Here is a 12,143-nt window from a genome sequence, read left to right as displayed (position 1 = left end):
GGAAACCAATATTTGCTTCTTGTTTTTTTTTTATTATGCTATCCTCAAAATGGCGTTTGTGGGCTAAATCAATTAGATTGTTTATTATGCCCTTATCGTTTGGGGCAAATGATGTTAGCTTGGATTTTTAATTCATATCTGACTTCCCAAAATTGTTTTGAATCCTTTTCCAAATTACTACGGCTCTCAGGCCAGCGATTCACTGTGCTCTTTGTTTTTTGCACAATTCTCATCATGCTCCGTACTGTCCTACCATTCCTTTTCAGAAATGGCCGTACTGACCACTTCAAGAACAGGGAAATCTAAGTCTTCTATTTCACTCTCATCCAGGGGTGTTGTAGAAAGAAAATCAGCTGCTAAATTTTGTTTACCTGGAGCATATTTGACTCTAGGTGAAACGTTCCAAACCCAAAATTCATTTAGAATTGCTAGTAGTGCAGTCCCCTTCATTGTGAACATGTGAATCAAAGGTTTGTGGTCTGTACGGATATAGCAAGGCGAACCCCACAAGTAAAACTTAAAATGTTTTACTGCCCAAAAGCATGGCAGCGCCTCTTTCTACTACTGAGTATTGACTTTCAACTTTTGTTAGACTTCTAGATGCGTAAGGGACTACTTTCTCTTCGCCCTTCACAATTTAAGATAAAGTTGCACCAAGCTCTTTAGGGCTTGTATCCGTAGTTGGGATCGTTTACATTTGGTGTCAAAAACACCTAACGATGGTGCATTAAGTATGTCACATTTTACGTTTTCAAAGGCCTCCTGAAAACAATCACTCCAAGATTCCACCCTTTTCTTTAAGAGTGTACGAAACCCATCACATTTACTTTTAAAACCTTTTACATATTTTGACCAAGGGTCTTCAACTCATCTTTACTGGTGGGAATTGTTGCATTTTTTTTTAACAGCCTCAATTAAGCTAATCTTTGGCTTAAATTCTTCCTTTGAAATTGTGTGTTGCAAATATTCACACACATCATAGGACTTTGGGCGCATCGGAGGTTTGCTGATTCTTGGATATTGATTATCGGTAACTGTTCCTGCATATATATATTGCAGTAGAACTGACAAATCACGAACTTGCAGTTTATGGTTCCATTGGGGGCTGGAGATATGATACGGATGTAAATGGACCGGGCAACCGTCAGCAGGTTTGCAAGTTCCCAAACGATATGCACGTCCTTCTATTGAGATTCTATTCTTATTAAAGATATCTCACTTGACTTCATAGATTGAATTTTATCTAATTTCAGTTCTGTTCAATTAAGATTGATTCCTTCTTATTGGTTTGGCATTGATTCTTGTGAAACCGACTCTGCAACCTTATATATCAACTTGTACTCCATTGTCATTTATATCCTCTTATCTATAATAGTTGGAAAATGCCATTTTACATTTCTGATCTCAAGTTATCTGCATAACTGTGAATTACAGGGGGGAACATAAGATAGTTAGTTCCCTTGGCAGCTGTTTTTGGATTTTCCGTTGATCTCTTGAACCGATGGTGACCATCCCATTTAAAGCTACTTCATGCCCTGAAGAAGTCCTCCAGTAGGACGAAACACATCGGCTGTAGCAATGTGGAAACTTTCATGTGTATGACCACGTTTTAGGAAAAGAAATTTGGAATAAAAAAATTTTGCACAAGAACTAGACTGTATACAAATTATATCTGTGTACATTTGTAACTTGTAATTAACGTGTGGTGCACCTGTGCTTTTGTTTTACATGATTATGGTCCTATTAGGACTTGTATTGTGACAGAGGGTGCGTTTTCAGTGTGCACACGAACCCCAATAGAAATAGAGGGGTGAGAATATTAGAGGGATAGCAGTTCAGGTGCTGTAGTGTTTGAGGGGTCCTCAGTCAAGAGTTGCCGTTTATGATTGTTGTCCTAGTCTCTAAATTAGACAAACTGCGTCACCCTATGACATACAGTCATAAGTGCTGGTGTTGACAATTAAGTGCTGGTGACGAGCACCAGAAACCACTGGATCAAATTAAGCACTGGTGTCTGGAGTATGGACATAAGACCATGGCCTGCGACTCTTTTACCTCAGTGAACATAAAGGGCATCTGGGAGGGTGAGGCAAAGTTATTTTTAGCTAATGCCTGGAGGAAGACTCTCATGCGAATTCCATCTACCAAAGATTAGTTGCCTCCAGCGAATTATCTTCCCACAAAAACGGGGGAAAAAAATCAGAGGAATAAGTCCTCTTACTTGAGGAAGCAGTCCTGTGAGTGGTGGAGTCAACTCTATTTTAGGAGTCCATTTGCCTGTAGGTGTGTGCAGCAACCAGGGGCCTTCCCAGTAGTGACCCATTTTGCAGACTTCCTCAATGTGAGAGTGAAGATACCCTCTGTCATCTCCTGCTGGAGCACCAGGAGTTTGAGCAGTATCCTCAAGTGACAGAAGTGATCTTCTCCATATTGGAATTTCATGGACATCTTTGTCCCAACCAGGTACAGGAAGTGTCCCAGTTCTGTTCTATTCAGTTCCCTAAAGTGGTTCATTGGGTGTTGCTTTCAGGTTCAGTTGGTCTGAGCGGCTGCTTTGTGTGCATTTCCTCCAAACCTACTTCTTTCCGGAGTTCTGCAGAACTCCAGACTGGGCAAGGAGAATCTGGTATGGGGATCGGTTTGGCCTCTGCATTTAGCCTCCTCTTCACCTCCCTGCTCAGAGGGACACCTTTCACAGCAGGATGGTCAGGTCGTCCACCCCGTTCATCAGACACATAGCAACTGCATATGTGGGCAAGTTAGCAAACTTTTGCCTTCCTCATGAGATCATCCTGGCATCCAGGAAGCATGACACTAAATCAATCTAAGCAGAGCATGTTTGTGTATTGTGCAGTGGTGTGAGTCAGAAGGCATTAATCCTTTTACATCTTACCTGTTGGACATCTTATGGTTTGCATTGTTCATTGCATGGCAGGGTCTGACAGTGGCTAAAATTAAAGGGTACCTGGCAACTCTGGCTGTGTTTTCCTGAACAACCTGCTTGTTGTGCATTTTCTGAAATATTTGTATTATTTGTTCCCTTTCACTCAGTTAATTTTTCCTCAGTGGGATTTGAATCGTGTTTTGACTTTCTGGATGACCTCTTCATTCAGCTGGTGCACAGTTGTTTATATTGACGTATTTTAAAAACAGTTGTGTTGGTTATTCTGCTCGCAGGGTTGTAGACCTTCAGTTCATCCATCCTTTACATTGCTCTACCTATATAAGTTGGTCCATGACATGCTCTAATCCTTCTTACCCCGATTGGTTTCTGCATTTCATACAGGCTAGTCTGTCACCCTGCCATCTTTCTTCCCTCTCCACATATAACAAAGGAGGAGAAATGGCTGCACAGGCTGGACCTTGGATATGTATTGTCGCACTACATTGAAAACAAGCAACAAGACAGCTGATGGCCAGATATTTGTGTGTTACTGGATGTACAATATGTAAGGCGGTAACCAAATACAGTATTTTACGATGTTATCCTTTCTTCTACATCTTCTGTGCCCTTGCCAAGAAAAATGCTGTGCAGTGAATTTGTGATTGCTCTCACAGGGCCATAGCTGCTTACATTGTATTGTAATTGCATTTGTATAGCGCTTACTACCTCTGATGAGGTGTTGAAGCGATTTTTCGTCGAGTAGCACGCTACTCCGGGACCCATAGAGGATTCATGTTGAATTAGTATAGTGAAACATGCAAGTAAATTTTAAGTGGTGGATAGGTTAGTCAGTTATTTAGATTCAGAAGGATAGAAGAGTAAAAAAGGTTTGTATTTATTATATAGTGCTTGTTACCCCTGAAGGGGTGTTGAAGCACGCTACTCCGGAAACCCATAAAGGATTAGTAGTGAATTAGTATGGTGAAATATGAAAGTCATTTGAGTAGTGGATATTAGTCAGTAATTTCCAGTGAGAGGGATAGCAGAGGAATAGAAGGGGAAAAAAGGTTTGCATTTATATAGCACCTGTTACCCCTGATGGGTGTTGAAGCGCTTTTCTGGCGAGTAGCACGCTACTCCGGAACCCATAAAGGATCAGTGTTGAAAATTAGTGTAGTGAAATATGAAGTAATTTGAGGGGTGGATATGTAATTCAGTTATTTGGATAGAGAAGGGTAGGTGGTGGGATAGAGAGAAAGAGGTTTGTATTTATATAGCGCTTGCTGCCTCTGATGGGGTTTTGAAGTGCTTTTTTGGCGAGTAGCACGCTACTCTTTAACCCATAAAAATTAGTGTTGAATTAGTATGGTGAAACATGAAATTTGAGTGGTGGAAATGTTAGTCAGTTAGTTGAATTGAGAAGTGTTGGGGAGGGGTAGAAAAGGGGAAAAGGTTTGCATTTATATAGCGCTTGTAACCCTGATGGGGTGTTGAAATGCTTTATTGGAGAGTAGCACGCTACTCTGGAACCCATAAAGGATTAGTGGTTAATTAGTATGGTGGAATATGTAATTTGAGAAGTGAACATATTAGTCTGTTATTTTCATTGAAAAGGATAGTGGAGGGATAGAGTGAAGGATTTTTTTTTTTTTTTTTTTTTTTTTTTTTTTAGGTCATAGCAATAGGAGGAGGCTTTTGGATGAGTAAAAAGGGTTTTTGGAGGGGAAGAGTCAGATGGAAGAGTTAAAGGTTTGTTTTGGGGGATCGGTATAGTAAAAGAGGTGTCCGATGATGCAAGGAGGGGTAGAGTAGGAGAGAGTCTAGAAAGGGTTATTTTGGGGATCATACTAGTGGTATGGGGTTTAGGATAAATGAGAGAATAGATGTTGCGGATATATTGATAGATGTATAGGGTGAGAGATAGGGTAGTTCATTGGAAAGAGTAGTAGAAAAGTTTGAGATGAGTCCAAGTTGGGCTAGAAGATATATTGAGAGAAGTACAGGCTGAGAAATAGGGTAATGCATTGAAAACGCTAAATTAGGAGAAAGTGATAAATATATAGATCCATAAGTACATTGAAAGTATATAAAGACATAAAGGAGATAAGTATATGCACATTAAAGACATTGATAGAGGTACAGGATGAGAAATAGGGTTGTGCATTGGATATGCTTTTTAAGGAGAAAAGTAACAGACACACAGATCCAAGTACATGGAGGTACATAGATGCATAATGGAAGGAAGTACATGTTGACCAAAGAGAATTAAAAAAAAAAAAACATAATAAGCAATACACAAAGATAGGTACATATCTATAGTGAAAATAAATGCTTATATACAGAGGGATATGCTGTAAATTTCTGTTTGCGTATGGTGCTTATGTGGGGAAGAGCCAATTCTTGTGTAGTTTTCTGAAGACAAGGTGGTTTGTCGGTGGATCTTATGTTGGGGGATAAAGAGTTCCATAGTTTGGCTGCTTGAACAGAGGGATGTGCCACCCATGTTTTTTTTCTTGTATCTTGGGATTTTGAGGTGAGATGCCCCTTTAGAGCGTAGGTTCCTTTGTTGAATGTGTTTGGTGATTTTATTCCTGATGAAGAGCGGTCCCATCCCATGTATTGCTTTGAGGGTGATACAAAGTAGCTTGAATGTGGATCTTCTGGCAACCGGTAACCAATGCAGGGCTTTCAAGGCAAGTGAGATGTGGTCTCGCGGTTTGATATGCAAGAGTAGTCTGTCAGCCGAGTTCTGAATCAGTGGTAGTCTTTTCATGGTCGTTAAAGGTGATCCGTGGTAGAGGCTATTGGCCTAATCGAGTTTGGACAGAACAAGGGAGATGGTAGTTTGGACTTTGTGTGGAAATCCCAAATGAGGGAAAATTAGTCGCAGCGTTTTTATAGTGACAAAGCTTGATCTTGCTAGTTTGTCCACTTGGGCATTCATCGACAGCTTGGAGTCCTTGGTCATTCTGAGGTTTCTTACTTCCTTCGATACTTTAGGCGGTGATCCCAGTTCATCAGGCCAGGTGTCATGCGGGTCATAATGTTTCCATTCGCCACATGTGAGTATTTCCGTTTTGGAAGCATTCAGTTTGAGATGGCTCCAAGTCATCCACTGATCCATGACTCTGAGACAACTGAAGATTTGGGATTTTCCAATGTCTTTGGGGCATTCCAGTTGAAGGAGTATTTGCATGTCATCTGCATAGTTATAGCACGTGCGGTGAAATCGATTGATCAGTTCCGGTAATGACTTCATGTAGATGTTGAAAAGCATGGGCGAGATGATAGAGCTTTGAGGCACCCCTGCTTTTGTGGAGTATGGTTTGGACGAGAAAGGTGGTGTATGTTTCGAAGGTAGGATTCAATCCAGTCTAGAGCAGTTACCTCTATGCCGGCTTCATAGAGACTTTGTTTCAGTGTCATAGTCAACCGTGTCAAAGGCAGTTGAGAGTTCCAAGAGGAGTGCCGTAGCAACCTCGTTGCGGTCTACTGTATTCAGGTCATCCCAGATGGCAAGGAGGGCAGATTCAGTGCCTCTTCCCAGATGGAATCCTGTTTGGAAGTCTGAGAGTATGTCATTCTCTTCAATGAATTGTGACATCTGGGCGAATGCTGCTCTTTCTATCAGTTTGCCCAGGAAAGGTCCATTTGTAATGGGTCTGTAGTTGTCAGGGTTCCGCGGGTCCATGTTTGTTTTCTTCAGTAAAAGGCATTTGGGTGACTTTTTGAGTTCTTCTGGAAATATTCCGGTAGTTGGGGAATAGTTGATGATTCTTCTTACTGGAGTGGCAGCAGATGTTGTGAAAAGAATTGTCTTGAAAGTTTGCGGTGGACACGGGTCAGAAGGGCTGCCGGCAGGCCTGCTTGCTTTGACCAGGTCTATAAATTCAGCGTGTGAGATGTGTTGGAAGGAACGGAGAGTCTGGGTTAGAGTATTGTTGGATTGTTGTTTTGTACAAGGGTTAGTGCTGGTGCTTTGTTTCTGTTTTAAGTACGAGTCCAATGTGTCTGCTTTGTCCGTGTAATGATTTGCCAGTTTGTCTGTGAAATCTTGAGGAATAGGATGACTTCCTTCTAGGCAATTTGGTTTGCGAAATTCATTGAGTATTTTATTGAATTTATTATTTGCACATTTAGCATTTTGAATTCTGTCGCCTTGCTAGGTGGAGGTCTGTAAAGGCGCAGGAAGTTAAAGGAGAAAGACTGTGTAGGATTGCATCTTGCATCCTCTTTTCAGAGGCATTCTGATTGCAGACATCTGGCGGGCAGCTGCATAGTTGTCCTTTCATACTACTGCCTCACTTTTCTGGCAAAACATTGACAGGTACTTTGCCTGAGCAGTTGTGCCCATTTTCCATGGTTCACTGGCACACTCTGCCCCAGCTGCCATAGAATTGATTCATAACATGGAACCTGAAGGAAGATGTATTCATCTGAAGAAAAGGTCAGATGAAAGTATCTATTGATATTTCTGGTCGAAACATAAATGTCTCTCCATAAAAGACCCCCTCTCTTCCCCGATGGCCAAGTGCAGTGACTAATAGGATCCCATATTCTGTATTTGTTGCTATCAATGCTATATTACGATCCCTGTCCACATGTTTCCGCAGGGCATGAAAAAAGTCCATAACTGATCTTGGCGCTTAGATAGATGCCTGATCTACTCTGGTGGCATCAAAGACTAGAAGCAGATTTGGGACTGAAGCCATATGGCACCACCTAATGGTAGTTTTAAGTTATTGCTGGGGAACACTTTTCTCACCAGTCTGAATCCTGAAAGGAATATTTATGAGGTGAGCGCTGTGCAAGAATCTATATCCACCACAGATACCGTTCACAAGATAATTAACTTTTTCTTTAGGCATAAGATGGATTTACTATTTTGCAAATTTTGACTTCAACACTTGAGTGAAATACGACTTGTCTGAATATTTACCATGAATGTATTTTTTTCCAGGGTCTGGTTCTTTGGCTGCAATGGCAGTTTTTGAAGATCGATTTAAACCCGACATGGAGGTATGTGAAAGAACGTGCATGTTTACTTTTTTCCAATTTCCTCTGTTTTTCTCTAGAATGTGTATCCCATATCAATTAACAGAATGTGTGTGTAACCTACTGCAGTGGTGAACACAACAGGAATGTACAAAAGCATAGCAATATGGGTTATTGGCCTGTATTTTGGGTGAGTCGAAATTAAACTTGATTTACAAGCTTATTCCACAGACTCCGTTTCATGCTCCTTGAGGTTACCAAACGGCACCCAAAGATGCATGAAGTAATCGTCGTATTCGAGTATATTCCTGTTTGGTGAACGATTGCAGAATAGAATGCAGTCTTTGCTTGCTTGTAATAAAACCGCATTCTGCTTTCGTTTACTTAAGAAGTACAATAAATGTTCAAGGGATGCATTCTTATGTCCTTGCAAGAATGGGCACGTGTGTCAGCTTTATCATCATCATCATATCTTTACTTGGTCATTTGTTAAAACCATCAAAGTGTACAAAATATAAAACCTAAATATATCTACAATAAAAGTAGTATTAAACCATTGCAATCGTGAATACAAATGACATATCGAATCAATTTAAGAACATGAATACATGTACCATCAGTCTAATCATGCTTATGGAGAGGAGCAATGCAACCAACCAACATAAGATAGATAAACCATATAAATCGGCTAGGGAAAAGATTAAACCAGTATCATAACTACACAGGAGATTTTTAGAATAATATCACTAACAAAGGAACCTTTGTCATAACTATGAATGGATGATATTCTGAACAGCTGTTAACCTTTGATACCATTTCCTTGATACCGAGAAGCTGTCTCCCTACTCCAACCCTGCATTTAGGCTATCTGCTACAGATGATTTTTGTTGTGGTGTTATAGTAGGGAAGTCGATTTCACAGTTTGAAAGTAGAATTCTAGGACCCACGCGATCTTTCAGCTTGGAAAGGGTAGTGTTTTTGTCCACCTCGCAAGACAGTCTTTAGTGACCGTACTTTTGGTAAATGCCCCCCACCCCTTTGTTACGGAGTTGAACTATGATACTTGGAGTGTTTTTTTCTAACTTATATGTGATGCATTTATTCCATAAATCTTACTTTACTCATTTAACTAAAGGTAGGTTAAGAATAAGTAGACTTACTTTGGAGTTTTCAGTCTATAGAGGTGGGGACAAATATTTTCCCAAGAGTCTGGGTCGGTGGTCTTTGGAATAATAGTACGCATATGGGATTTAATTTACATCCAGTTTACTTTTTTAGATTTCTTTTGAAGAACCAGGAGTTTAGTAGTATTTGAACTATTACCGATATTGTAGCCATGAAATGCCTGCATGTCAAAATCTCTACTTAATACTTTCTATTCAGTAGTAATATCGGTGTGGTGGTATCGAGGGTGTGCCGTGCGCATTTTATTCCATAGAGTTTGCACACAACAGTGAACTGTTAAGTAGTAGTTTTATTAGCACCTTGACCAAAATACCACTGTGCCAGTCTTCGATGTCTGTTTTGCTTTTAATTATGTACTGATCTGCGTATGTAGGACTCGAAGCATGGTTAATTAACATTTTGAATGTTGTTAGTGTAGGAAATTAAATAGAAATGCCTGAAGTATTGTGCCATTAGTGGCCATTACTAGCTTTCTGGTTGCAAAACCTACCTAGGAATGTATTCCACCCATTGCTTGCCGTTGGCTTTGTATTTTGCCACTCATAGTGGCTCTATTTGTTGTAGCCCATCCAGCATGTCTTTGTGACTCCCATGGAGCATTGCCTTCTTACCGTCTCCGGTTGGCTCCTATTCTTTCACGAGTGCTCACTTTTCATGAACTCTGTCTTTTTTTTAAAGCACTCCATGAGAGTGCATGTTTTATCCAGCTGTCTCTCTTGTATGCTTTTCTTCCCTCACCTCCTGCTCTCCATGTCGTTCTCAAGCAGTGTGCTTTTGTGCAACCCCCACACTTCCATGTTACTGTGTCGCCCGTAAGATTGTGTACCCCTGACCTGCACTCATATTGCTGTCTCTTGCTCATGTGCTTCTCTGCCCCAACCACCGCTCTCTATATTCCTCAATCTGAAAGAGGCACGTTAGTGATAGATTCCTTACCTTAGAATATCCCCAGGCGTCAGACTGGATCCGGAAAGTTTTCTGTAGCAGTACCCCTGCGCATCAGTAGGTGGCGTTGTGCGGCTCCGCACCCATCACTGGCGTCGCAAGCGCCGAGATGACGTCACAGAGACTACTTAGGTGCCACCCATGCGCACTGACGTGAGTTCTTTCTTTTTCCGCGCCAGCAAGCGCAGATCCGGATAGAGCACGTACCTTAGTCACTTTTTGACTGCCTTTTTGAGACTTTTGTCTCACCTTTTTTCGCCTGGTGCACGTAGGGATGCCTGGCTTTAAGTCTTGTGGGGCCTGCCGTTGCAACATGTCGGTGGCGGACCCCCATGATGTTTGCCTCTACTGTCTGGAGACTGACCATGACTCCCGTTCCTGCCGGGACTGTCGAGCCATGGCCCCGAAGGCCTTGAGGAAGCGGCGCCAGACGCTGCTGGAGGTCCGGCACTCGTCCCAATGCCACTCCAGGTCCAGGGACCGTTCCCGGGACCGCTCGCGGGGCCGCAGTCGTCGCTCTTTGGGCTCCAAGTCTAGGCCATCGGATTCCGGTAAGCGACAACATAAAAAGAAGTCGAAGAAGCGTGTTCGCTCTCTGACATCCCCCCCGTCGGTCCTCGGATGCGGACGAGGGGGACAGGGGCTCTGCCCCTGCAGCTCCTTTGGAGCCTGGGAGGCCCACGGCCTACCTGCCTTACCCGGGTCCGTCGGCCACTCCCGAACAGCTGCAAGAGTTTCTTGCCACCATGGACTGCCTTTTTAGGCCTCGGGCTCCTGCCGGCGTGACTTCGGGCCCCGCGGTCCCGTGTCCAGATCCTGTTAGCCCGTCGGCGCCGCCGGCAGATCCAGCTTCGGCACCACAGGATCCTACGTCGTTGGCTCTGGCCCCAGCGCCACCCTCAGCTCTGCCACCGCAGTGGGTGCCGTTCGTTGCACCCTTGCCCTGGTTCCAGGACCATTTCGTTCCTACCTGGGACCTGCCATGGGAGACGACGCCGGCCCGGCCCTCTCCGGCTTCGCCGTCGCAACCGGATCCTCCTGCGATGGAGGTGGAGGATGACTGGGAGGGGTCCGAGGACCCTCTTGCCCGTCAACTTCGTCGGAGCCTCTGCTTCCCTTCAACGACACCCTCACCGACGTCCTGTTGGACACTTGGTCGCGGCCAGCCACAGGGGCCCCTGTGGATTAAAACGTCGCCAGGCGTCAGCGCCTGGTGACCCCGCGTTCTTGACCACTCATCCCACGCCAGAGAGTCTGGTCATCCAGGCCTCGACGTCGCAGAGTGCTTTTCCCATGGCTCCGCCGGATAAGGACTCTAAGAAGCTGGAGCAGTTTGGTAAGCGGCTGTTCTCGTCGGCCAGCTTGGGGCTGCGGTCGGTGAACACCACCTGTTTGTTGGGCCGCTATTCCCACGTGCTGTGGGACACGGTTGCTCAGGTGTTGCCTCAGTGTCCTGAGGAGGTCCAGGCTGTGCTTTCCCAGGCAATTGCTGAGGGTAAGGATGCGATTAAGTTCGCCATTCAGTGTGGTTTGGACACCGCTGACTCATTGGGCAGGGTGATTTCTACGACTGTGGCGTTGCGTCGCCACACTTGGTTACGATCCACTGGGTTCTCGCCTGACATCCGGAGCTCGCTCGTGGACATGCCCTTTGATGGCACTCGCCTTTTTGGCGATAAGGCTGACAGTCCGCTGGAGCGCTTTAAGGACTCGCGGGCCATGGCCAAGTCCTTGGTTCTTTCCGCGAAAAGCCCAGCCACTTCTGGGTTTCATTCCTTTCGTGGCCACGGCGGGGGCGCCCAGACATGTTCCTTCAATAAGCCTGTGCAGAACCAGCCTCAGCGTGACCGCGGCCGGGCTTCCGCAGGGGCGGCTCTGGGAAATCACCGTGGAGGGCAGTCCATCTCTGCCCCCGCTGCTTCTACCTCCAAACCTTCCTAATCCGAGCTTTGTGGAGCACCCCACGCCGGTGGGTGGCAAGGTCCGCTACCACCTCCACCACTGGCGCAATATCACATCGGACGAGTGGGTGTTGCAGATCATCCGCAAGGGTTATTCTCTTCCCTTTCAGTCATCCCCTCCAGCCATGCCACCTCGGTGCCACCGCATGTGGGGGGAACACTTGGTGCTTCTC

The 12,143-nt window shown here is 44.3% G+C and overlaps 1 protein-coding gene across 1 annotated transcript in view; it reads left to right on the top strand.

Moving 5' to 3' along the window:
- PSMB7 (proteasome 20S subunit beta 7) overlaps positions 1 to 12,143 on the top strand; it is a 170,913-nt gene that overhangs the window by 70,210 nt on the left and 88,560 nt on the right. Inside the window, exon 6 of the mRNA XM_085613751.1 lies at positions 7,845 to 7,903. Coding sequence (XP_085469877.1) covers positions 7,845 to 7,903 — 59 coding nt within the window. The remainder of the gene's footprint in view (positions 1 to 7,844; positions 7,904 to 12,143) is intronic.

The sequence above is a fragment of the Triturus cristatus genome, chromosome 1_2 (genome assembly GCF_964204655.1).
Source record: "Triturus cristatus chromosome 1_2, aTriCri1.1, whole genome shotgun sequence".
Taxonomy (NCBI): domain Eukaryota; kingdom Metazoa; phylum Chordata; class Amphibia; order Caudata; family Salamandridae; genus Triturus; species Triturus cristatus.
This window is presented reverse-complemented; position numbering and strand designations above follow the sequence as displayed.